The sequence below is a fragment of the Ixodes scapularis genome, unplaced genomic scaffold, assembly GCF_016920785.2.
Source record: "Ixodes scapularis isolate PalLabHiFi unplaced genomic scaffold, ASM1692078v2 PGA_scaffold2__306_contigs__length_199485367, whole genome shotgun sequence".
Taxonomy (NCBI): Eukaryota; Metazoa; Arthropoda; class Arachnida; order Ixodida; family Ixodidae; genus Ixodes; species Ixodes scapularis.
The window spans coordinates 3,116,718-3,143,428 of NW_024609857.1; the positions used below are offsets into that span (position 1 = coordinate 3,116,718).

Here is a 26,711-nt window from a genome sequence, read left to right on the forward strand (position 1 = left end):
ATTTAATGGTAAGCGGGTTTCTTCACGGGTAGATAGATATTCATCTACGTTAATTTTACACTTCCTTTTAATTAGTTGAAATAAAAATTGAAGTCTGCATGTGCGGTGTCTTTCTTGAATTGAGACAAACCCAACCTTTTTGGTAAGCTCTGAAATGGAAGCTTTTCTATAGAAATTAAAAATGAATCTGACAGCTTTGTTTTGTAGTTGTGTCGAACCGAAATTTTTATCGGTTCGGTTCGGGCTCGGGTTCGAAATCACGGCTTTCGGTTCAGTTTCAGTTCAGTTTCGGGCAGCCAAAATAACGGTTCAAACCGGTTCGAACCGGTTCAAACCACTAAATTTATATAATTTCTGGATTGTTTTGTCTATAGGCATTATTTCCACCGTGAAGTGAGTAGTTATACTATATACTTTTTTTGTCGTTCGTACAATCTACTTTTATTTTCAGGTACCTGAAATAAGAAATTGCGTTATTTAATTTCAACTAAACGGTAAACGGGAATCTCGATTAGCATGCGAAACGTCGCGTTTATACGACTCAATATCCATTGGTTTACCTCAGTCACACACACCTTACCTGAAGCAAAAGGTTGTCACGAAGTGTGATAGGTCGCCTAAAATACCCGTGATTGGTACAACTTTGCGTCGCACTATTAAAATTTAAATCGTAGTTGTACTCTTGAAATAAGTAATTAATTACAGTGCATAAAATTATCAAATGGCCATATCGTCCCCATATACAGGGTATTTCACGAAAAGTGGACAAATTCGATATTGCGGAAACTACGCGTCGCAAAAAAATAAAAGGCTTATGTTGTTTTGGTCCTGGGCCAGGGGCCTATTTAAGACAATTATTAAAGTCCGGAATAATTAGGTTGTTAATTATATTTTGCGTAATTAACTTTTTAATATTGTGTTTAAGGGCATGGTTTCAAACTTTCAATTAGAAAATTGCTCAATATCATCGAAAAACACTAAATCAACCAATTGCAGAGCGATAGAAGGCACGCGAAGCATTTTACATCTTTCTGAAAAACCACACACATTCGATGGGTTTTTAAGTTTCGGTTTGCAATCGGAGCGCATCTCGGCCCCGACGGCACCGCCCCCCCCATGGAGAAATAGTGCAACCAACCTCTGCTGCGCTGTCCTCACGCAACGTTCGCTTTGCAAAAAGCTGCTTGCACCCACATCAATGATGCTAATCAAGAAATTTGGTTTAAAGAAGCCGACCTTAGATTGTCCGACAAGATGGAACTCTCCCTCTGACAAGCTGGAGAGGCTGATCGTCCTCAAAACATTTTGCGCTGACATGGAGGAAAGCAGCACTGACTTTGTGATGTGTGAACAAACCTGGAATGCTGTCTAAAGAATCATCGAAAGCTTAGCCTTGCAAAGACCGCAATCAAGGCTTTTCAGAAGCAGCAGCTGGGCTTCTGCGATTTTTTCGCTACATGGCTGCAATGCACACTGGAAAATGCGAAGATATATACACTTTATTTTTGCTCAACGACTGTCATGTTCCTTAAAGCAAAAGTAAAAAAAGTTTGCTCGAGAGCGTCGCTTTTCAAGCCTGCGTGTTTCTGGATCCACGCCTTAACGTCAATCTAAAAAAGAATAAAAAAAAAAAAAAAAAACATTGCTAAGCACCGCTTTGGACGAAAACGTGGGGGACCCTGAAAAAGATGCTGCCGAGTTCTTCGGCGGTACACGAGCCTTCTTCGTCTAGCGAGGAATTGACAGATGACTCTAACGATGACCTAGACGCCTTACTAAGACCAAAGATGACACTGAAACGCAACAAAACAAATGTGAAAGCATGAGCAATCAGGCCATTGCTTGATTTCTTCTTAGGAGAGTGGCACAATGTCACAAAGTTTATGGTAAGGTAAACAATTAAAAAAAAAAGCATGTGCCACAAGAACCACTCCCACTTTTATGTGCCCTGCTCCCTGAGTGTAGTATATAGTATCCCCCTTTCATGTGGTAAAAGCTACGCTGGACAGACCGGACGGTGTGTGAACGACCGGCTACGAGAGCACAATCTCTCTCTAAAGTCTACGGTGGGGGGCCATCTACCCCTTCACTGTAAATCCTGTAATTGTACGCCCTCCTTAGCGAAAACCAAGATAAGAGGCAGGTACCGAGAAAAACACACCAGAGAGATTTTTGAAGCCTTTAATTACATTGTGTGATGGAGACTGTGGCGCTTGAACCGTATAGACTTCGGCTTTCTATGTTGGTGGCGATGAACTTGAGTTTAAGACTATATAAAGAAGTGGACTAAATAGACGAGCTCGCTGAGTTTGAGACGCCGCCCTGTGTATTTTCTCTTCCTTCTGCGTTTTGATGTTTCTCTTCTTCTCCACTCTCGGGTTAATTCAACATGGTTAAACATCATGTTGAAAGTTTGGATGGATGAGAACGCTGTGAATTTGGGAGTAGAATAAGGGTTTGAATGGCTGGGATGTTTATGAATTCGGGAGCAGAAAAAAAAAAGGGGGGGGGGGGGGTGTGACGGCTTGGATCTTTGTTATACCCCTGTCAGGCGGGCACCTAAAATGACCTTTACGCCAAAGGACCTTTAGTGTGAATGTCCTTTAGGCAGTACCACACGGCAACTCAAATGGTATTTAGCGTAAAGGTCCTTTCCGTGAACCTGAGTTCCCGCAACTCCTTTATGCCTGCTAAAGGTGTACTCTCGTCAGCAGCGGTCTACACTAGAGAAGCGAATTGAAATTAAAGATCGTACTGATATCTAAAATCCAGGGTGTCGAACCGGAACCGAACCGAACCGAAAACCGGAACCGAACCGGTGTTTTTTCCGGAACTGAACCCGAACCCGAACCGTTATATTATTACCGCGATGAACCCGAACCGGAACTGAACCGGAAAAAAAATAACGGTACCGGCTCATGTCAAAACGGTTCGGCCACGTGCTGTTGACAATGAATGTGCTATCAAGGCCATTTGTTTTTTAAGTGCCGTCAACTGACACACACCTCGCTTACATATTTTTCTTCTCCACTCAGTCTTAGGAATATAAACGCTGCATTTATGAATCTTGACAAACGCTGCATCCATGAATCTTGACATAGGAACCAGTATTGCGCTGGTCGTGGCTTGCACGGAAAAAAAAATATATTAAAAGGCTGTGCAAAAAAAAAAAAAAATCGCGTCACGGGATTTCATTTTTCTACAATCTCGTAAATCCTAAATGCTGCTGTGTGCTCATTTCATAACACGTTTCTAGAACGCGCGAGTTCTTGAAGCTTGCTTCCATCGGAATGAGAAAAGAAAAGGCTGTGGAGTTTGATAATAATGCATCCGGTTTCGTATAGGCACTTAGACGTTAACATATTTGTGAGACAGCGAACTCTTCTATTTTAATATTTATCCTATTACGTCCTTCTGGCGTTGCGTTCGGTGAAGTGTTTTTCATATTCCGTATCTTGTTTAATGAAAACTTCTTTAAGGGTCTAATTTGAGTTACCGAAGGCTAGTTCAAATAAAGAAAGCTGTATTTTCTCCCCACTGTTCCTTCAATTGCTTACACGCCGAGGTGGCGGGATAGTTAGCGAGTTGGGTTTGTAAGGAGGTCGCGGATTTTACAGCTATTGCGTCGGACCCAATTAGATGAAGTCCGAATGCGTAAACGTCGGTGAGGTAACCTTTGAGTGCACATAAAGAAACCATTCCTGGTAGAAATCCCTGAGCCTTACACTACGATGTATCCCGTTTCGTATGTGCCGATTTCAGATGTTTTATTTGTAATTTATTTTGATGTTGCAATGTGTCATTTATAATTTCCGAACCGGTTTGCGAACCGGTTCAGCGCCCCGAACCGGTTCGCGAACTGGTTCGCGGATCGAATTAATCGAACCGGAACTGAACCGGAACAAAATAAATTTACCTGAACCTGAACCGTAACCGAACCCGTATTTTTTTCGGTTCGACACACTGCTAAAATCAATGTTTTTTTTTTGCATTTTTATTATTGAAAAAGAGCGCGTTTCACCTATATTTTGTACAGTCCTCACCCTACTAATAGTTGTCTGTACTCACGGCCCTGCAGCTATCTGGTAGGCCTCGTCGTCCCGCTGCTCGCCTGCTCGCATCGTCCGCTTCGGCACTTCGGTTTTTCTCCTGTCTATTTTCCTTACAACCATAGTTATCTAGCTTTTATTTCTCTACTTTATATTTTAGCATCCTTTAATAGTAACTGCACTGTATATTGTCACGAATGTCAAGTGACAAGGCGGCGAATGACTGAGTAAACTGAACGTTTAATGGGGCGAACTTGTGCCCAGAATTACAAGGAAAAAAATTACACCATCTTCCCGAGGGGAACCATGGGGTGATGCGGAGCATCGCGGATCGTTATTAACGGTGTTAGCACGCAAACGCCGTTAGCACGCGAATTTCACGCAACTGGTAGAGAGAGAGAGCGGAGAGAGTAACGCGCAGCTGTTGGAGAGAGGGAAGGAGGAGAGTTGCGCATGCGTAGTGTGAGTGCGGACTACGACTCCGCGGGACATAGACCCGAGCAAGAGATGCTCCGCATCTAAAAGAAAGCTAAGAACAGAGGATCGAACGCTGAGGCGAAACTGACCGCGGCATGCCACGCGGACCCCTTTTGTACACGGGTGGGCTTCTGGAACGTTCGGCCTAGAACGTTCGGGTCGTAGAACATTCGTAACTGGATCGGACGAGAAGGTTCTCGAACTTACGAGAACGCCATGTGGAAAGAATGAATAAAAATTCCGCTCTCAGGAATCGAACCCAGATCCTTCGCGCGACAGTCGAGCACGCCAACCACTCGGCCACGCACGCGCTCGCTCGGCAACGCGCGTGGCAATATATTTAATATTTTTTGAACATATATATTTGCGAACGACGTAGGAGCGTCCACGAGTAGGAAGCTGTGGCCGCGCTTCCACTGGAGCGTTGAGGCGACCTGGGCGTTGATACGACTTTGGCAGGATCGGCTGGAGGACCTCCGACGCGTACGATGAAACAAGCGCGAGCACGACGCCGAACCGAAAGGGATAAAGCCGTAGCAGAAGCACGGGAAGGAGCGAGAGCACTGAGCAATGTTAGGACTAAGCTGAGCGAGTGGGAAACGCTCAAAATTGCCAAAAATTGCAAAAAAAAAAAAAAGTTTGCTTGGGTTTGTTGTAATCACTCCACTGAACTCGTCATTTTGTCTTTTTATATCGTCAAGATATTATTTTTCTGGCGTGAACGTGATTGATGTGTTTGGACAAGCTACGAGGCTTCAATCGCTGTAAACATCGTCTAAATGACATTTACTTGCGCTGCCTGGCACGAGAGAACTTAACGCTCATTTGAAAATCCTAAAGGCATTTGGCGTAAAGGCCCTTTTAGGTGCCCGTCTGACCGCGGTATTACTTGAGTTGAGAAGCGGAAAGGGGGACGGATGGTTGGGATTTTTGTAACTTGAGGAGCAAAAAGGGAGGAGAGGTGTATGGTTGGTGCCCTTGTGACTGGATGGCTGGGATTTTTGTGACTTGGGGAGCGGAAAGGGGGGGTTGGATGGCTGAAATCTGTGAGTTGGGGAGCAGAAAGAGGGGGGTGGGGGTGGATGGCTGGGACCTTTGTGACTTGGGGAGCAGAAAAGGGGGGAGGGGAGGGTTGGATGGCTAGGACCTTTGTGACTTGGGGAGCAGAAAGAGAAGTGGGTTGGATGGCTGGGATCTTTGTGACTTCTGAAGCAGAAAGGGAGTAAGGTTGGACGGCTGGGATCTTTAAGACTTAGGAAGCAGAAAAGGGGTGGGGGTAAGGGGGTTGGATGGCTGGAATCTTCGTGACTTCATGAGCAGAAAGGGGGAATGGGGGGGGGGGGGGGGGTTCGATGGCTAGAATCTTTGTGACTCGGAGATGAGAAAGTGTGTGTGTGTGTGTGTGGGGGGGGGGGGGGGGGGGGTTGGATGGTTTGGATTTTTGTGACTTGGGAAGCAGAAGGTTGGGGGGTGTGGTGAGACTTTTGTGACTTGGGGAGCAGAAGGTTGGAGGGTGGGGGGGGGGGGGGGGGGGAGGAGGGGGACGCGAACATCCCGAGGTTTGAGTTCGAAGGAGAATTTCGTTGAAGGGATACTTCAACGAAATTCGAAATATTCCCATCGTGTTCAAAAATAGGTTGAATATGATCCACAATATCCGTAAATGACAATCGCACGTTTGTATTTTGAGCCTGGGTGGCTGTATTTTTCGTTATAAACGGCCCACTCTGGCAAGCGCTCGGAGAAGGCCCAGCGGAGACCACGTGACATCCAACGCAATCGTGACGTAGGTCGTCTCAAGACGAGCAAAGCTACGGCGAGGCTGACGTCGAGAGGATGGCCTAGTCGTACAAGCCACCGAAGCGGCTGCTTTTGTACGAATTCTGAGTGAAGGGTTAATCTTCTATAATCTTGTAGGGGGACAATAGCGACTTCTGCGACACACAAAAGGCATTCTCCGGAAGAGGGGAGTTCCTCCTGCCCCTCTTCTCTCGTCGTGGCCGGAGACGAGACAACCTCCGTCACTAGCTGTCAAGGTTCCTAGACGGGCATTACAAGCGAGGCGTTAGCGACATCCACCAGGTGCTCTTTGTTAATCGTTTAATTCGTTTTAAAATTCCTTTTCGTGACTTTTTTAACAAGATATTGGTATGTTCGATGTGATGCTGCTTTTTTGAACACATATAGACCAAAAAATGAGCGCCGAAATTTCGTTGTAGTATCCCTTTAAAGGGGTAGGGAAACGAAATTTCAGCGCTCATTTTCTAGCTTTAATGTGTTGCTTGTTGCACCCTAACCTCAAAAACACCAGTCTTCCGTTGAAAGGCACAAGAAGACTAATTTTAAAGCTAAATAAACGATCTTTCAATGTGCACCTGGTGGATGCATGCGGAGCCTATTTGAGAGGTAGTCTAGCAACGTTGTGGAATCTGCTACGTAGTCGTGACGTAGCAGATTCCTTCGGAGCAGCGCCGCTCTTTGGCATTTCAACGTTTTCCTTCTTAGCTTTCCTCCTGAACTCACAAATCGCGCATTGTACCAAACGGTTCAAGAAGACGGAAAGGAAGGACTCCCCTCTTTCTCGGGCGCTCGTTCGTGCCACCGGAAAAAGCCATTCTCGCCCTAGAAGATTAGCCCGTCGCTCAAAACTCGAACAAAAGTTGCTTTCCCCACCTAGTTCAGCACTAAGCTGACAGTGTTGTGGAAGCTACGTGCTCCTTGGGCCAGGCACACGCTCGTCACCCCCCGGGTACTTCGAACGGCTCGGTTGTAACGCGCTGACGCTATTGACACCACCACAACGCTGACAACGCCACCGAGGGCAAAGCTCATAACCACGCCAGCCTTGCTACGTCACGAACGCGGGGTATCTTTTCTTTCTGTTTTTGTTTGCGCCGGATATCCCATGACGCATGGCGCTCTCCGTTCGCTTCTCTTGGAGCGCTTGCTCGAGCGCACCGTTTGGAAGGAAAAATATAGCCAATCGTTCAAAATACAAACGGGCGATTATCATTTACGGTTATTATACGTCATGCTTGACCCATTTACGAACGAAATATGAATATTTCAATTTTTGTTTCCGTACCCCTTTAAGGTTCGGCTTGAAAAAGTTCACAACATTTGAACCCCACAGAAGTTTCTATGAGAAAAGGTCGATGATGTCAAGGTTTCAAAGAGCTAGAGTTCGCAAATTTCAATTTGTTTTTTTATAGATTACGTTTGGATTGTTTCAATATTTCAAATTCTTTATGATTCAAGTTTGAGAAATTCGAATATTTCGGATTTAGGTTCGAAGTCATTGAAGTTCACGGACGGAAATCAAATTCTGCAGTTTCGAATAAAAGTTTCGCGGGTTCATCTAAAAAAAAGCGATTAATGTGCGACGAATATGACTAAAAACGAAAATAATCCCTGGAGAAGGGGAACAAGAGGGGCAAAGGACAAACACAACCCTCCAAACACAACTAGGTGACTGGTGCGCGACCGAAGAAATCTGCCTGGTCCGGGTATCGAAACCGAAACCTCTCTAAAAACTTGGACATGTCTTTTATGCCGTGAAGCCTCCTTCTTTGACAGTACTACGTTAATTTTGTTAATCGGTTTGGCGAAGAACCTCGGGGCGGTCAACTTCTGCAAACTGACAGCAATCCGATCAAACGCCTACTAAATGCGATGCTGGTACGAAGCAACAAACTAGACTAAACTTCGCAAGCGCGTAAAAGGCTTCCCGAAAGTCTTTAGTTTCTCTGGGCGTTTATTTTCTGTGGTATGGGGGCGAGTTGGAGGGAACACTGGACAAACGGACACAAGCGATGCACACGACGCAGCTCAAGGTTGAGGTGGCAACCAGACTCAACTCGGTGGCCCCCCAGCCATTCGAAAATACAGCCGATGATCAAGTCGCGACCGGTCGTGCATTAGGCTCACCACATTGCCGATCTGTCCTACTTTCTGATTCAACGAATGAGATGTTGGCGACTCTAGAATGGCTCTAGAAGGACAAGTAATAATGAAGGAAGCGCCTGTCCAGCGTTGGCTGTCGCGCGTCGGCGTCACTCTCTTGGCGCGCCTAGGGAATTATGTACGCACTTACGCACAGAAACAACTAAGCTTATGAACGACCCCCCAGCAATATCAAAGCGCCTCGGTTTGATTTCAAATCGAGTCTACGGATCGTTGATCCGTTGACTCGCAGGTTACCTCTGACTCTGGGCAACATGCCGAATTTACGCGGGAGGGGGGAAACGGAAGGAAAATATCTCAGGTACGGGGATCGAGGCGCCGAGGCCACCCCAAAGCAGTCGCTGGTGGCGAAGGTTCAGTGCAGTTTACACTCCATTCCACACATCTTTGTGTGAACCGTTTTCTTTTGGAGCGGTGGGTGGAGCTTGTTCAAACTTTGTTGAACTTTCGTTTTGAAGTTCGAAGTTTGGCGACCGAAAGTTAGAAAATCACAAAATTACTTAGCGTTATAATTTCTAAAGTTTGCAAATTGTCGAATTTCTTAGCGCTAAACATTTGGAAGGTCGAAAATCGCAGACATTTTTAATGTGATAAGTTCTAAATTGCGAAACGTTTCAAACCCCCGGGTTGTATGTTCGAACCCGGGGGTGGAAAAAAGTTAGGATAGGATGTCGCCTGTAGCCATTGTCTATGCGTGCATATCTTTCAGCTTGTCTCAGGGTTCTAGTTCTTTCTCTCATCTGAAGCAAGGCATGTAGTTGGGCTAGTTGGTGGTACATAATGTTTGGAGGGAACAGCGCAAAAAGGACGTAGGACGAGGTCGAAGAAACACGCCCTGTCTGTGTGTTTCTTCGACCTCGTCCTACGTCCTTTTTGCGCTGTTCCCTCCTCTCATCTGAAGTGTTTAAACTTTACAGTCCCATAGAAGGTGATCAACATTGGTTTGCATCCTTATGTAGAAGGTACATTTTAGTTTCAATTCTCTATCTTGTCTCATCTTTGTTCGTGCCTCCTATTTCTTGTAGAGGTGCGGAGTTATCGCGCTGTCTTCCTTGTCCTTCCCAGGAGAACTGTTTGACATTTCCCGAGTTTATAAAGGATTGCGTCTCGTTCTTCGGGATGCCTGTTACGTAGTTGCTTCTTTAGTTTTTTTTTTTTCTTTTCTGCTCCGGAAGGCGCTGGTTCTTGCGGACTCATCGCCTGATATGACATAACAATTTCGTCGGTTTTGTTTGGAACTGGCTGAAAATATAAGTGCGAACGCGATCGTTTGCTGCCGGACGAATGACACGCGTTTTTTTTTTTTTGTTCGGAATTTCAGTGGCATGTCCGAGATGACACGACGCGAATGCATTAAGTCCGGGGTAACCTCGGGTAGGCCCTGCGCGCTCATACCGCTCGTACATGATACAAAAGACACGATGTCCGCTTCAGACATGACGACAGAATTATGTGCGGACATGTGTTCATCTTTGCTTCATTCATATCTCGGAACATGCCTGCGGACAGTTTCCGTATAACCAATGGGATACGAGAAAGATTCGGACAGTGTCTGCGGACGGCAAGGTGACTGGGGCTTTGAGGTATACGGGTGTCAGCTGGCCCTGCATGAACGCGAGAGCCCCGCGGGCGTTGGCCCCCTTACCCTTCGGCGGCGTGCCCCGGCTCTCGGAGCGGCGTCGGGGCGAACCCAATTTCCGCTCTCATTTCGCGCTTCGGGCGACATCCGCCGGCCTCAGCTGTTCGCAATGAGCCTGACGTCAGGCGCCTCGCCGCGCCTCCGTCCCAGCTCCGAGGCTTTTCCGCCGTGCACTACATCGATGGCTCTTTCGTACACTTCGCGCTCACGCCGCTTGCAGGCCACGCAGCTGCGGTCTCACGACCCAAACCTGGCTGTACGCTTCGAAAAAAGTTGCGTTTTTTTTAAAGTTTACATAAAAAAAAAAAAAAAAAAGATGAAAGTGGAAATTTGTTTGGTAGGCGTTACCTTTCAGAGTTATGTGCTACCGGCTTTAGCGAACGTCATGCAGAAAAAAAAGAGGGGGGGGGGGGGGGGGGCAGACGCATCTATGCAACTGAAAATAAACTATTACTCGAAATGCGTTTAAATAAAATAAAAAAAAGTCTCTCACCTAGGGGGAACTTCCGGCTATTGGGAAGACTTCAACCTCCGTTCGGTGCACGTTCATAGTCGTCAACAGTGGCGAGGAAGCGAATAGGGAACGCTCTTTGGCATCAGTGAGGACTTCACTTCACTTCACTTTATTTCCTTAAAGACCCCTTCGGGAGGGGTATTACATAAGGGGTGGGAGAATATAAAAAAGAACAATAACTTGAACAATAGGTTGTTACGTTGGATTGATGGTTGTTACAGCTTCAGCAAACCTTAATGGGCAGGTGATCGTAGCAACTTCGCCGGGAAGGCCGTTCCAGTCTGTTGCAGTACGGGGGAAGAAGGAATTGAAAAAAGTGGCAGTTCGAGTGCGGTGACGGGTGACCTGCAATGGGTGACCTGTTCGGAGAGAGATGCGGGCGTGGGGTACAATGTAGGGCGCGTGATGGAGCGGAGAATAGAAAAACTTGTGAAATAGACATAAGCTAGCAGTTTGGCGACGAGAGGAGAGGTCTAAAAGGCCCGATTCAGCTTTTAAGGATGAGATACTAACTTTGTACGAGTAAGATGAGTGGATGAATCTGGTGGCGCGGTTCTGAACCTGTTCGAGTGCATAACTGAGATAGGCTTGGTGCGGGCTCCAGATGGGGGATGCGTATTCCAGCTTTGACCTTACGAGTGATTTGTATGCTAGCAGTTTTATGCTTTGAGGAGCGGTACGTAGATGGCGTTTTAGAAATCCTAAACTTTTATTTGCTGATGAGATAATGTTAGTGACATGTGCGCGCCATGATAGGTCGCTACCTAAGGTGACACCAAGATATTTATAGGACTGTACTAGTTCGACGGGAGTGTTAGCAATTGAATAGGGGAAAAGGAAAGGGTTGGTTCGGCGATGAAAGGACATGAGTTTGCATTTATTAGGATTAAGTGACATGAGCCAGTGGTCGCACCATTCCTGGATGCGGTTGAGGTTTTCCTGTAGATTGATTTGGTCAGAAATGTTAGTAACTGGTTGGTAAATAACGCAGTCATCGGCAAACATACGGATTTGGCAAGTAACGTGTAAGGGTAAATCGTTAATATATATGAGGAATAGCAGTGGGCCCAAGACGGAGCCCTGGGGAACACCTGATGATACTGGTAGGCAGTTGGAGGACTGGTTATTAACGAGGACGGACTGAGAGCGATTAGTCAAAAATTCCTGTATCCATTTCAAGACGTCAGGGTCTAATCCTAGCCGAGAAAGTTTTAGTAGCAAGCGTCTATGAGGTACTTTGTCGAAGGCTTTTGCAAAGTCCAGGAAGATAGCGTCAGTTTGGCAGTTAGAGTCGAGATAGGTATGTAAGTCGTGGAGAAAGAGAGCTAGTTGAGTTTCGCAGGAGAAGTTCCTGCGAAACCCGTGCTGAGAAGAGTGAAAGAACGAGGACGACACATTTCGGCACCTTGGCAAAGTTCAGTGCGATGCATTTCAGCTTGGTCATCTCGCCGCCTCCTGTTTACACGACGTGGGTGAACATGAATAGGAAGAGGCCTCCGAGGTCTGGCGATTATTTCTCCAGGGCGTTTGTGTGCGCCCGTGTCTCTGTCGGGGGACGGGCGAGGGTGTTACCTTGATGTGCAGCACCAGATATAAATTTGAAAGAGAAAAAAAAAAAATCACTTTTGGAATAGGGTGAAAAATTGTTTATATCAGAGTTCTCAAACTCATTTGAGTGTGGAGGTCCAGATCGGGAAGGTTGAGGGCCAACGTAAGAGTTAAGGGGGGGGGGGGGGGGCAGGGGGGGGGGGTGTTCAAAAGATTTTAAAAGAGATCTCGTGGTGTATACTTTTTGTAAATTCACAATTTTGCTAGTGACATATTTAGATTAGCTTTTTTATATTGCTATTTTGGGCCTTGAACTCATCTGATAACAAAAATTAAAATGACGCTGCCCCGCCAAAGTGCTGACATTTCTGATAGAGCAAGAGAACCAGTACACCGTCGCTTTTCGTTGCTCAATTCATGAGGAATTAACCAGGCTCAACATGTTTAAAAAAAAAAAAAAAACATTCTGTTAGTTCGGCAGTTCTTCTTGCTTTCCTGACGATTTTTGTTACAATTATGGAACGAATACTTGTCTTTTAATGGCAATATTTTTTTTTGAAGGCGAGAATCCCGAGCTCGTAGCTTTATCACTGGCAGTAGCTCCTGCTGATCGAGAGTTCGCGGAGCCGATATGCATTTTTAAACGAATATCTCGCGCTTCCAGCCAGAAGCGGAATTGTTGTACATTACAAAAAGCTGGGAAGCAAAAAATAAAGCGAAACAATGGGCAAATGAACACAGATAAGCATAAACTATGTGAATACGTTAAGAGAGCGGAGCTACTTTTCGAGCGAAAATGACGAGACGAGTTGAGATCACCATGACGCATGCCATTTCTAGAGTTCGAGACATGGGAACCGGGAATCGTATAGCCGGTTGAAGTGTGTAGCCAAACGGCCCAAAACGATGTTAAACGAAATAAATCAACCTTTTCCCCAATGGACGCAACGAACGTAGTGCTAACAGAGAATGTATTGAGGGTTACTTTGTGGTCAATTGGACAGATGAACTTGGCACGTATTTTGTATTTGTACAGCGCGAACATTGTGTAGCGTCTCTGAAAAATATCCCTCCTATGGGGATGTAAGGTGAGATTGACGTCACCTCTGACCCTGCAATTTCGCGCCTCCTAATTTCCTCCGAAGAACGTGCTTATTCCCTTCCTGTTCGCCTCTTGCAGTCTTTCATCGTATGTGCGAACACGCTCACTCGACATCCCCTGATAACAAGGCCAATCCACACAACACAACCTGGGTTTACAAAAGAAACGATGGGAAGCTAAAATCACACATGCCAGTTCGTGCCGCTGTCCTCGTTCATGGGGATCGCCTTTTCCAATGTAGGATTTGCGAAGTCTTTGCTAGGATATTACAAGTCGTAGCAAGGACATTACAACTTGTTTAAAGCCGGGGTCGCAATATCCGTGGTTCGAATGCCGCGTGTCAAGTTTCTCCTTGAACTCATTGCCATGCGGCATTCGAAGCACGGATCTCGCGGTGACTCGCGTGGAATCTGTACGCAGTCTGAGTTTTCTATGATATAGGAGCAGTGTGACGCTAATGTTACGCTGCCAAGCTCAAGTATTGCTGAAACGCGTCTGCTTCGAGACAATGAATTTTTTCCAAGAAGGGTTAATTTCGCACGTGCGCGAGCTCTACTCCCACCTGGCGGCGGAGGCTCGTATCTGCTTGGCAAAGGCGGAAGCTAAGCCAACTTGTTCAAAACAACGATTATTTGAGACTGCGTGGAAAAAATCATTGCCACGGTTGGGCACGCCCACAACTCGCGCATCTGTTGAGCTTTCCACCGAAGGTAGTGCGTACGGCCGCCGCTTGGCGCTATTTTATCAGGAAGAACAATTGGAGAAAGAGAAAACAGATCGCCCCGGCTAGCATTTGTGTATATCGAGGGAGCTCGTAACAATGTCATTAAAAAAAAAGCTTGAACATTTTGAGTAGCCTAATTGAGGAGGACGGAAAAACGGGATTCTTGAAGAATGTTTCCAAGACAACAAACACCTTACCGAGAGGAAATAGAACAGATTGACTGGTGATCAAACGACATCTTAGACAGGGCCTTTATAATTCATATTTTACTTAGTAAAATAAAAGGTAAAGCTAAAGAATCTTGGTCATGGTTTCAGTTACTCGCGCAAAATGTACTTGAAGTAAGCGTCTATATAGATACTCATCTACAAATGCAGCTAGATGCCGGTAAGCAGCCGTGGCCGTACAACGGGGCAAGAGAGCGGCGCGAAAGGTGGCCTCGGCCAGCGACCCTAGCTCGCGGACTCCTCGGCGCGTGCACAGGGAGCGCCCAGGGGAGCCCCGTTTCGAGTGCGGTTCCGGCCCTGCGACCCAGATGGGCTTCGATCGGCGGAAAGGTGGCCGAGGAAGCGGCGAGGGAGAGGGCGCTAATGCAGCCAGGCATGGCCCCCCCGCCCACCGCCAACAGCCGTGCTCGCACCCCGCTCGTGCCCGGCTCAGACGGCATGGGGAGCCAGCGACGGCACGCGCTCTGGCTGACGGCCTCGACGCCCGTGCTCCTCCTGCTCCTGCTGCTGCTGCCAATGGTGCCAGAGAGCCTGGCCAAGGGCGCCAGGAACAGCGCCGCTATGGATACGGCCCTCAGGCAGATCAACCTGTCCCTGCTCTACACGTTGGCCTGTGGTGAGCCCTTGGCCTCCCACGCGATGTCTCGTCCCACCGTGGACTGCAGCGAGGGCTCGAGGCACGAGCTTCGAACTGTGTCTCGGATCAGCGAGTAACCGTGCACAAAAAGTACCGGATGAACTTCGGAACTCGCGCCTTCGTCCCCCGCACATTTTGGGAATGCTAAAGACGGTTTCCAGCTTTTCTTTTTGAATAACAGGAGGTCAAGAAAGCTACGGAAATTTGTTGAACATTTTAACTAGCCTTTTTTTTTTTGAACATTGTCGGAAGCTGACTGTGTCGAACATACGGAAGCCTTTCATATAGAGAGCGAAAGCACGGCGGAAGAAATCAATTTACATAAAATGGACGTAAGCACGAGTTACCTAAGCCGCTCACGGCACTGCGGAGAGAGAGGGTGGGCCAATTTTGTTTTAATATAATTCGTTCTTCGCTGATCCCATAGAAGGGGCACGATGAATATGCATTAATGGATCGTGTATAGCTGACTGGCTAGCGCAGAGGCGACAGATCTCGAACTGTATCTTGCGTTAAGGCCCGTTCACGCACTCGCGACTCCTTAGAACAGAGAGCCTTAAGACCTCTCAAAATCTCTTACGACGAGTGAACACACTGACACGCTGGCGCCATCTATGCGGTGACCCTGGAACTGCATTTCACTAGAGCGAATTCGGTTTGGTGGTATTTGCGAGGTCAAATGTACGTACTACTTATAAGGAATGTTCGTTTACAACTTTTACAGGCGTTTTTAAAGCCAAGAAAGAAAGAATGATGCGCGAAAAAAATAGAGAATATGCGGGACCGCCAAGTGTTCCACTGCTACCCGATAGGTGGTGCCAGTGTGTTCTCTCGTCGTAAGATATTCGAAGAGGTTTTAAGCAACTCGGTCCTAAGAAGTCGCACGTGTGTGAACGGGCCTTTATGGTTGTATGAATTTCACGAGCACTGCATGCAACTGAGAAATGTCCGAGTACGTAGTGCACGCGGATGCATGCTGGGCCCCAACCATTGGGCTTCCTCGGATGAGCTTGGCCCAAGAGAGGGCGGTACCACGCTCCATCGCCCACGAAGCTTCCCCGAGATCTCGCGGTTATTGGAGCGTGATATCGATCGCCCTTCTGATTGGCCGAACCGATTAGAGGAAGAGCAACGATTGGTGTTCAGACCGGTTCGCGGGTCAGAGTATACGCACGAGCTCCTAAAAGTGCCCCCATGGTGCGTTCTTTTTTTTCCCGGTCGCAGATACGACGGTGAGCAGCGAGGTGCAAGTCAAGCGTTTCCAGTGCCTCCTCCGGAGCATCGTACGTGCGCAGCACCCGCGGGGGCATTAGCACCGAGGAGACGAGGCCTTTGTCCCCCAACCGTCCTCACTTGCAGGCAGCGCCGCCTAGCTTGCGCCGTCGACAGTGCGTCTTGCAGCGTCTCACAAAGAGCGCGACGCTAGCAGGCGTCGACGCCAAGACGGACGGCTGTCGCTTCGCGGCCACTCTCGACGCTTCAGCCTATTTTGCCGCTTGGAGAAACGTTCTTAGATCTTTCATTTGACAAGCTCCACGGAAGAGCGGACTTCGAAAACGGTTCTCCTCTGTTCAGGCACGTAGCCAGGATTTTGTTTCAGGAAACGGGGAGGGGGGGGGGGGGGGGGGGGGGTTGCCATGACAAAATGCGGTATGAGGGGAGGGGGGGGGGGGGCTGGGCCCCATGCCCCCCCCCCCCTCCTGGCTACGTGCCTGCCTCTGTTGCCTTACACGCGAGCAGGTACGGGCGGACAGAGCCGCATTGACCATTTCGCTGTCTACTAACACGAACCGCTGCTTGCGTCCCAAGCGACTTGCAGTTTCTCCATCTTTGTGAGCCTGTCGAGCTTGCTTATGTGACCAGTGCCAGAAAGCATATATGCTACACGAACAACAAAGTTAGAGATTTAGCGAGGGGATGCGGCTGTACGATTTAATGTCTTGGAGAAGGCAAGTTGGTTTACAAAAATATTCGAATGATTTGAACAGATCTCGCCCTTTTCGGCTCTTTTTGCGTTCGCCTGGAAAAGTGGTGGTTAAATGTTTCATCGCCGTTTCAAGCAGCGGTGTTGAGGTGTGCCTTGTTCATTCTTCTTGTGAACCGGGAGTTCGCTGGGACGTCGAAGACCGGAGCACCGCTTGGTGGCATTTGCAAAGGAAAGGCTTTATATATAGAGTTTGGTCAATGGGAGGAACGAGCAGAGCCAGGACGTAAACCAGGCGCAGATCGAGGGCTTAATATGCTCGACGTGCTCCCTTGGCCAACCAGAAGCCGAATACTCTCCCCTAGCGGTGGTAGCGAGAAACTTTGTTATTAAATGCGTAAGAGTTAAATGCAGTAACTATTCGCGCCGAAAATAGGGTGCACGTGATGTTTCGAATGTGATCGTGCAAAAAGATCTAAGAAACGAATGCGCCGCTCGAACTCTGTTTTGCACGGACGGGGGTCTGACTGCTCGGACGGCAGATTCCCGGCCCCCGGCGCCTGGAGTACAGATTGCATCGATCCTTCTGCTAGTCGCGAAGGTTTTTTTGTATCTTGCATATCTTTATATGTCTTCCACCATGATTTCGCATGACCGTGATCGAAACGTCACGTGCACCATATTTTCAGTCACCGAGAGTTACTCCGACGCACTTATTAATTATGCTTCTTGCGACCACCGCCGGGATATTATTCGCGGCTTCTGGTTGGCCACATTTGAATTTGTGAGGACGCCCTGGAACACGTCCAGCCCACACTCGGCCAATGGCGCCTCCTCATGTGCCTCTTATACGTCCCAATGAATGGCCAAATTACGGCTCAGCGGGCGGATAGCGTTCTTAGCTCCACCAGCGTGAACGCCTTCTCACGGGAAACAAAAGAAGAACCATTTTCGAAGGACGTTATTTACGAAAACTTTATGTTTTCTATAAAACCACGAAATAATTCATTTGCACAGCAGGTAATGTGCGTGCAACGTTTGCCCGTTCTGCCGCTGCTTTCCATAGGGCGGGCTGATAGTGTAACGAGTAAAGTCCCCCTATCTTGTAGCGAGCGACATCGAGCGTACACTCCACGAAAATGCGCGTTTTAGGAAGCTCGTCAACTGACTGCTTAGGGCGGGACGGGGGTCCACTAACAATGACGTCATTAGCCATAGAGCGAGGCTCAGTGGCTCTTTTTCGCTCGGCAGGACCCCTCGGACAAGATGGTGGTGCTTGGCTGCCAGTACAACGTGGGGGGCACCATGGACGCTGCCGCCTTCCTCACGGCACTCTGCGAGAACAAGCTCAACTGCAACAAGGTGAAACGCACCCGTCGAGACGCGGGAAGTGCGCGTCGCGCTTTTCGGGCACGCTTTTAAGCCCGAGTCAAATACATAGTACAAAAAGCGGCACGCAGGCACTTCCCGAGGCGTGTCTTGTATGACGCTCACATTTGTCATACGAAAACTTTCTGCACAGATGTATGAAGCTAACATGCTTGCTGTGCGCAGATGTCATCGTGTCTGGAGCGAACGCCTTTTTTGTACGACGTCGGAGTGCGGCTTTACGTGACCGAGTGGTACCCAAGCGTCCGCTCATTAACTCGGGATGTTGTCGTAGAATTGGCGGCGAAACGCGTACGTACCGCTCCTGAGAAATTTTGTCCAAGCACTCGGTTTTCTGCATCTCTCGACATTTCTCTATTCTGAGAAGGGGACATGACGTCAGCAGATTTTATCAGTTGGAGTAAGCAACAGGTTAGAAATGCCGCTCGCACTTGTGCCTTGGCTGAGCACATGCTCCCGAGACGCCCTACATAGGGCGTCTTAAAAGCATGCGCTCAGCCAAGGCACGAATGCGAGCAGCATTTCTAACCTATCGCTTACTCCAACTGAGGTTAACGAAGCTAGCAAGGACGCGCTGGAGGTGGGCTTCCTAGTGCACCACTTGGCAACCGGGTGCATTCTTTAGGGGAGCGGTGCCCACGTGACTGATCCCTACCACCCCGGCGCTTGCACTGCCTGCGAGGGCGACTCGCACCGGAGAATAGACATTAGCTAGTAAAGCGAGCTAGCAACCATGTCTACATATCATCCTGTACTCGAAGAATATTCGATTTAGACGAACATGGTTTAATTTGATAGCAGTTACAACTAGACCGATCACGCCTATTATCAAACCAGCCATTGTTAGCGCATTAATTTTCGGAAATCTTCAAACATTTAAAGTGTCTGAACGTCAATAAATATGACGGAATAAAATAACGATACAGAAGAGGGGAGGCTGGCGAGGTTAATTTTGAAAGTTTCACTATACTATGGCAACAAAACGAAAGTCCGCAGAAAACGTTATTTCTGGGTACCCGAATCGGCTCCAAGAGTTAAAATGACGAGCAAATGTCGGGGGTGCATCACGCCTATGAAGGTGCGTTTCAGTGGCCATTTAGCACCCGGATAGAAGCGGCCCATAAGTGAGCGTTCTGTTTCGACAAAGTTGTCATTAAGCGACGCCATAGGCCGGATATTCTTTGCGACTCTCAACCAGTGTTGGCGGTAACCTGTTACTAGTAACGGCCTTACTGGTAACACTCACATTTTTTCTGAAACGTGTAACGTATTCGTTACCTTTTCAAAACAGTACTTACGTTACTTATTTCGAGTAACGGATGACGTAGTTACGTTACTCGTTGCGTGTTCTTGTAAGGCTTAAAAAAATCACACTTCAATTGTTTCCGTGTTTGTAGGCGCCAAGTCATATGGATTTTTAAGTTCTTTTCGTTCTTCTTTGTGATCCTTTTGTTGCGAATATTTAGGAGAAATCGTAAAGAAGATAAGGTTCTTATGTTGTTTCTTCATAGACATATTGTTTCTTAAAGTGTGGTGCCTATGCATACCTTATGGGGTTATCCCCGTCCAGCTTCCCCACCCCCGAGTGACACAACACCACTTTCCATATAAACATTTATTCACTCACATTGTTGAGTTCTCCGGCGGTCGCACCTCACGGTATCCAAACGTCCGTCCACCTTCACGTCCGTCGCACCACTCCCCCGTCCTCCCACCGACCCCTCGAGCCCCCGCCGGTCCTTCCCTCGCACCCCTTTTTCCCGGCGCCAGGCCGACGGGTGCCTTCCTCCCGACGTGGGTGTTCTCCCGGCTCCCCATCCACGCCGTCCAGGCCCTTGGGGGTCGGGCTCCTTTGAAGGGGGCCCGAGGACGTCCGCCGCCGCCACCAGCCGGCCACTATCAGCCTCGATCGGCTACCGAGGGTGCCGACGGCTCGCCCTTGAGCCGCCCTCGGCCGCCAGCGTCTGGTAGCAATCAGGCGGCGGCAGAGCGGGCCCCCACAACCTGTACCGTCAAACTAGTAAAACACGTTCATTCCTAATTACCAAAGTAACGGAAAAGTAACGGGCGTTACTTTTTATCTGTAACGGTAACGAGTTACTTTTTTTAAAAGTGACTCAACATTAACGTAGGTCGGTAACGCGTTCATTTTATTTGGAAGTAACGAGTAACGTATTTCGCTACTTTTTTTTCGGTAACGCCTACAACACTGCTCTCAACGTGCCGCAGAGATGTCTCCGCCAAAATAATTTTCCGTTCCGATCTTTCTTTCTTTACAGTTACGTTCCTGCATGGCCACTGAAAGGGTGAGTGGGTTACTCTTTTTTCCCGAATACGCCCTAACCACAATGGCAACCGAACCCATAAAGTGCTATTCATCAATCGAACCGGTCGCATCGATGTTAGTACACAGCGGCCGCTCTTCTTCGAACTTGGGGACTTCTGTGTTAGAGGGGGGCAAGTCGGCCGGAGCTCACAATGTTGGAGTGTCGAGCATGACTGTTAGCGCTGCGCGCTGAACAGCGCTCGAGGCGCTAACCAGAACTGTAAAGGAAGCAAATAAAAGTATATAACTTATTGCAATTGATGTCAGTCTTACTAGGAAATAAAATGAGAGAAAAAAAAACCTTTTAACTTAGCCCAGTTGCCATTCCTTATAAACATTATATTGACAAATGCAGAAGTGCAGATTGATTTAATTTCAACATCGGCGCAACATGATCTCACTACCTCCAACTCTACCGAGAGCAGGGTTGAATCTACACGGAACTGCGCCAATTTCTTTTCCGCTCTAAAAATCGAACCGCGTGCCAGCTGTTCGAGGCGGGGTTTAGGCCGCACGTCCGGAAGCTTCCTGGCTCGAGACGACGTCCATTCCCCGAAGTGAAGAACCCAGGGGTTCAGTGGAGGTGGGAGACTTGGTAACGTAACGAACGGTTTAATTACATGGTAGCGATACAGTCGTCAAATCCGAGAGAACAACGGAGCAGCCTCGCGCTCCGCCTTATATAGGGTCCGTTTCTCCCTCACTCTCCGCCAGGGCAGCCAGTACGATGCAGCAACCCGCCGTCAAGTGCGACGCAGCAAAGTCCGCCGTCCAGTGTGACGTAGCCAAAGTTCTCCGCAGTTAGGCCATGCCTCTCTCCCTTTCCGGAGCGCACCAACCACCACGCACACACACACGTCCCGCCAACGTCACGGGCGCGTTGAGACTTGTTGCCGCAGGCCCCGTCACGCAGGCGACGGTCCCGGACTCGTCGGGACTCGTTTCGCGCAGGCCCCGACAAGCGGGCGACGGTCCCGGACTCGTCTTGACTCGTTTCCGCAGCGTTGAAACTCGGAAGAAGGTCGCCGAAGGTTCCATTCTTAACACAGCTATCACAGGACGTTGCGGGACAGTTTAAAACAAATTTTTATGGGAACGTCCACAGTTTTGAGGAAAACTCCCCCGGTAAATCGACACTCGTGTTTTAAAAGTTGGTACTCCTCCGATAATTTGGACTTTTCGTGGGGCTTGCAGGACAGCTTATTATCGTTGCGCGACATTCTGTTCGACAACCAGCGCAATGTCTGCTAGGAAAAATTCACATTTTCGCATATGGCTCAAACAGGGTATCGAGTGATGAAAGGCATCCCCGATTATTTCCAGTAATACTCGCGTTATATTCACCTAGAGCTACTAAATGAGCTACGCTTAGAGTATCGGCACTCCGTTCCCTGATCTGCTAGTGGGAGCCGCCATCTTGGTGCTTAGTGCAGAGCAGACGCAACTGTCGATCGTCACAATTCAAAAATGCGACTTCCTCTGCTTTAAATACGGTGTCGTGGAGCCCAGGTGATGTTGCTGTGCTCTGTCGCGAACTATTTTAACATATCTCGAGTGTGGAAAAGCGTTTTCTGCGATTTCAGATAACGCTTCAAATAACCGGCAAGCATGGTTTTAGGCACCAGAATGGCTGAAGTGTCGTTACTCTGAAGCGTAGCTTACTTAGTAGCTCTATATTCACCGATAGAGTGAAAAGAGCAAACAGGCCTTTGGAAGGCCCGGCCTCCAGCACGAGCTCTATGACTTCCGCTGTGCTTTGGCTGTGCGCGCGCGCGCTCGAGGGGCACGAGACGCCCCCAGCCGAAGCATAGCCTCCTCGATACTCACAAAGCCTGGCAGAACGCCACGAGAAGCGGTCGTCGAAATGGAAAAGGTGGAGCGGCAGACAACGGATGAGAGGAGTGCCACGTGACTGGCGCCCCGCTGCGGCGAGACGCCGAAACACACTTCTCCCGAGCGAAAAGGTGTGTTTCGGGTCCTCGCCGCTCCAAAAGCTGTGCTCTGACGTCCTGGTTCTCCGAAAAAAGGCTCTTTGATGCTCTGTGCTACCAGATCCTCGCGCTCCGAAATTCCGACCGGGCACTTTATGGCTCCGTCGTCGAACTGCCAGGTTTTGTGAGTATAGAGGAGGCTATGGCCGAGGGCAAGAAGCTAGCGCTGGAGGCAACTGAAGCTCCTCCCGCTCACCTTGTAAGTGACTATTGGCGGCATAATGTTTTTGGAAGCGCCCTTCCATGGTTCCCTCTCCTGACGTCGTTACCTCGCGAACAAAACGTTCGACGGTGATTGTAATTAGCATGGTGGAAGCTTGAAATCACTGGGCTCTCAGAGCTACACTGCCATCACCGTCAAAATTCGAGTTCATACATTCCTTTTATTTCCGTCGATGAGGAATCCTTCGCTAACGTAATACTCGGCATTCAGCCAATCGTGGCAGGAGGACCACTGCGACTCTTCCGATCGCTCACGTCGCCAACAGTATGTTGAGTGTGCGCTTAGATTGATCCCTAGGACGAGCACTTTACACCATGCTAATACTTAAAAAAAACACACACACAACAAAACGAGATTGATTGTTAGCGTTAGCAATGCCGCCCTGTGTGCGTACGGACGGAGGTCCTCGCGTCCGTTCCCCCGCCGCGTAGAGCGGTCACCTACCTCCAGGCGGCTTCGCCTTGCACTCCGGAGGCGTGCGGAGAAAGCCGCTGCGAAAGGATCGTGAATTTAAGGGCGGAGGCGATCCTTCACTACTCATTTTACGTGTATGTAGTTTGTGCGAGCCATGACGTTCTATTGTATCACATTAGGACAAGCGTTGTAAATGAGCACAGAAATAAAGACATGTTGGTGATGATGATGATGGCGAAGGCTGATGAGCCCTACATGCAACACACTTCCGTTCTGGCAATTCCTTCAAAAGAGCGACGCAAGCTTGTTTTTTTTTTTTCCCGTTGATACATTGTTTTTGCACGCGAAGCGCTAAAATATGATCTCAGGACACCACTAAATTGCAATTTCACAACAGAGTTGTACATTTAGAAGAGAACAAAACTTAACTTGCCACAATTTCTTCATCAGTGTAGGTAAAGCGCTTCGGCAATTATATATATATATATATATATATATATATATATATATATAACGTTTCTGTGAACTTTATATTATTAGTAATAACAATTTGCTTCAGGTGGCTCGTTACGTTTCGTTGCCATTGCTTGTGACCGAGAAATTAAGAGGGAAAGTGGAAGACAATCGCGAGAAGCTGATTCTCGATCACTGGCGTTTTGCGGACGAAAAACTTATTTTGCGTTGCAACTATTTTTTATTCGTTTGGTAGGTGTGCCTTTGGAAATTATGTTTCTGGGAAAGATTGTCAAATGTTTCCTTGCGTGCACTGCGCGTAAACACCATTGGAACGAAAATAACATTGGCGTTTTATTGTAACTTACTCGTGCCGGGCGATCGGTATCAAGCCCAAATGGCGGTTGCAGTTTCGGTGACAAAGCGGTTGCTTTTTTTTCACTGAGAGTGCACGACTCTGGGAGCAAAACACGGTTCGCCCACTTACTGCATAAGCTGATTAAGGGAAAGACAGGCAATGGGTGTTCCGAGCGCATCGCGGCAAAGTATACACGCAGGGCAAATAAGAGTGTTTAGTTCTTATTTTCAGACCAAAATGTTTTTGACCCTGAACTTTCTTTTCTTGGAAGTTTTTGGCGTTTTGAGTTAAGAGCGAATAGAACAAAATAAAAAAAATAAAAGACTTTTAAACGCCGAATTAGAGCGCAGCTCTTGAGGAGGAGGAGGGGAAGGAACGGAGAGGAGGGTATGTCCCTCCTCCTCATCCGTACCATCCCCTCCTCCTCTCCAGCTCGCCTCTCATTTAGCGATAAATTTTTCGCTAAATTTCCCGCTAAATTTAGCGGGAAAATGTTTTCGTTAAATTTAGTGGGGAACTGTTTCCGCTAAATCTAGAGGGAAATTTGTCCGCTAAATATTGCGGGGAACTTTTTCCGATAAATTTAGCGGGGAAAGTCTTTCGTTAAATTTAGCGGGGAAAATTTTCCGCAACATTTAGCGGGAAATTTTACTCACAATGCAACGCGCGGTGACCCTCGTGACGTCACAAGTGACGTCACGCTTGACGTCATCAAGAGAAACGTCTCATCATGCACCGCGCGGTTACGCCGACGGCGACGCCAATGCCGCTCAAGCTGGAAACGGGCGCCTAAGAGGTGCGCTCTAAAAGTTGACCTTGCGGAGCTAGGAGGAGGAACGGCCGCCCCTTCCCCCCCCCCCCCCCCCCCCCCTATACCCGCCCCTGCAGCAGACAAGGATGGCGGCGCCCTGAGTTAAGAGAGAGGAGGGGACGTCAGAACAGCGAACTCTGGTTGGGTAGACACAAAGCTAACTGCCTTTGTCTCGCTGGTCGAACATGTTTGAACGCCGAACGCGTTTGCTTTCGAAAAGTAAGTGGAGACGAAGGCAGCTAGATTTGCGTCCAATTATTCCGACGTTCGCTCATCTCGTCATTTCCCTCAGTATCGTATTGGCATGGTATATGTACCCGGACGGCTTCGGCAGGTGAAGAACATGCAGCCCGTGGCGGGCCCCGTGCCGCAGCTCCCGGAACCCGAGCAGCCAATCCAGGCCGGGGTCTCCGGGCCCGAGCAGGGCGGCGCCCACGTGACCTCCAGCCCCGGGCCCACGACCCAGCCGGCGGCCCCGACCACGACGCCCGGCCCCGCGCCGCCAGCCTCCGAGGCGCCCAGGGAGGACACGCCGCCGGCCGCTGGCGGGGAAGGCAAGCACCGTTTCGGCTGTCGCCCGGCGGCAGTCACGTAGTCGCCTCGAGAAAGCGCAGCGTTCCTTGTTACCCGAGTACGCTGCTCGAACCGAGTCTTGGAGGGAATGCCCTGCCTCGCGGTCACGCTGCTAATACATCATACAGTCTTCAGCCACTGTCTGTGGCCTTCCGTGTGTCACATTGCTCGCAGAGGAGATGTTTGCAGACATGTATGAAGCAATGCTTCGAACATCCTTGAGGTGCAGATGTCATCCTGTCTGCGTCGAGCAGCGTGTCATTTGAATGATGTTGGAGCAGTGTGGCAGCAACGCTCATTCTGGTTAGCTTTCGGGTTTGACTACAGGGAGAACGACGTCAAGGTAAAAAATAAAAACGCGGTGAAGAAACACACACACACAGGCACAGACACAGTCACACACACGCACACACACACACACACACACACACACACACACACACACACACACACACACACACACACACACACACACACACACACACACACACACACACACACACACACACACACACACACACACATATAGTCTGCGAACTAAGCTCGTTGGTCTGCTTTCGCCTTGGATGCTGAGCTTAACTGGCGCCTGCGGTCGGGCAGCAGGAGAAGGGCTGTCTTCTGTTCACGACTTCGAGGTTTAGAAGTTTGTCCTTTTCGAACAAGCGTCGAATTCACTTTCGCGATTTCCTTCGAAAAAAAATGTGTCCTACGGACTGTGTTGTCCAACGTATAATACGGAATGCATGATCTTGAGCACTCCAACTAGTTCATCGAAGACCAGCCAGACCAAATTCACGTTGGATTCCCCGTCGCAGAGCACGCATTGTTCGTATTGTGTCATGTGTTTAGGATGACCGCGAGGTCCGTATGCTTTTTTTGGTTCCTAAGGGTCGCCGATGCGAAGCTATGTCAGAACATAAGACACATTAGTATAAACGATATGGAGCCACAGAAACGTTCACAAAAAGCGGAACATACACAAAAATAACGAGACGTTTCGAAATTTCTGTATTCTGAAATTAGAGCGCAGCTCCTGAGGAGGAGGAGGGGAGGGTACGGAGGGGAGGGTATGCCACTCCTCTCTTCCTTCTCTCCTCCCCCTCCTCTTCCTCCCTTTCTCTCCTCCCCTCTCCTCCCCCATTTTCTCCTCCTCCGTACCCTCCCCTCCTCCCACAGTTTCCCCACTAATTTAGCTGGAAAATAGACGTCACATGACCTTAAACCAATTCAGTTTCCCCTCTGAATTTAGCGGGGAACATGACGTCACATGACGTCGTGTCACGTCACCTATGAACAAATTCAGTTTCTCCGCTGAATTTAGCAGGAAAATTGACGTCGCGTGACCTCAACACCAATTCAATTTCTCTCT

The 26,711-nt window shown here is 48.6% G+C and overlaps 1 protein-coding gene across 1 annotated transcript; it reads left to right on the forward strand.

Moving 5' to 3' along the window:
* The first annotated feature begins 14,615 nt into the window (after positions 1–14,615).
* LOC121836864 lies at positions 14,616–18,226 on the forward strand. Its single transcript, XM_042292148.1, has 3 exons — positions 14,616–14,859; positions 16,105–16,163; positions 18,056–18,226. The coding sequence occupies exons 1-3, from the start codon at positions 14,619–14,621 to the stop codon at positions 18,224–18,226; spliced, it is 471 nt and encodes a 156-aa protein (XP_042148082.1). The 5' UTR covers positions 14,616–14,618.
* The last annotated feature ends 8,485 nt before the right edge of the window (positions 18,227–26,711 follow it).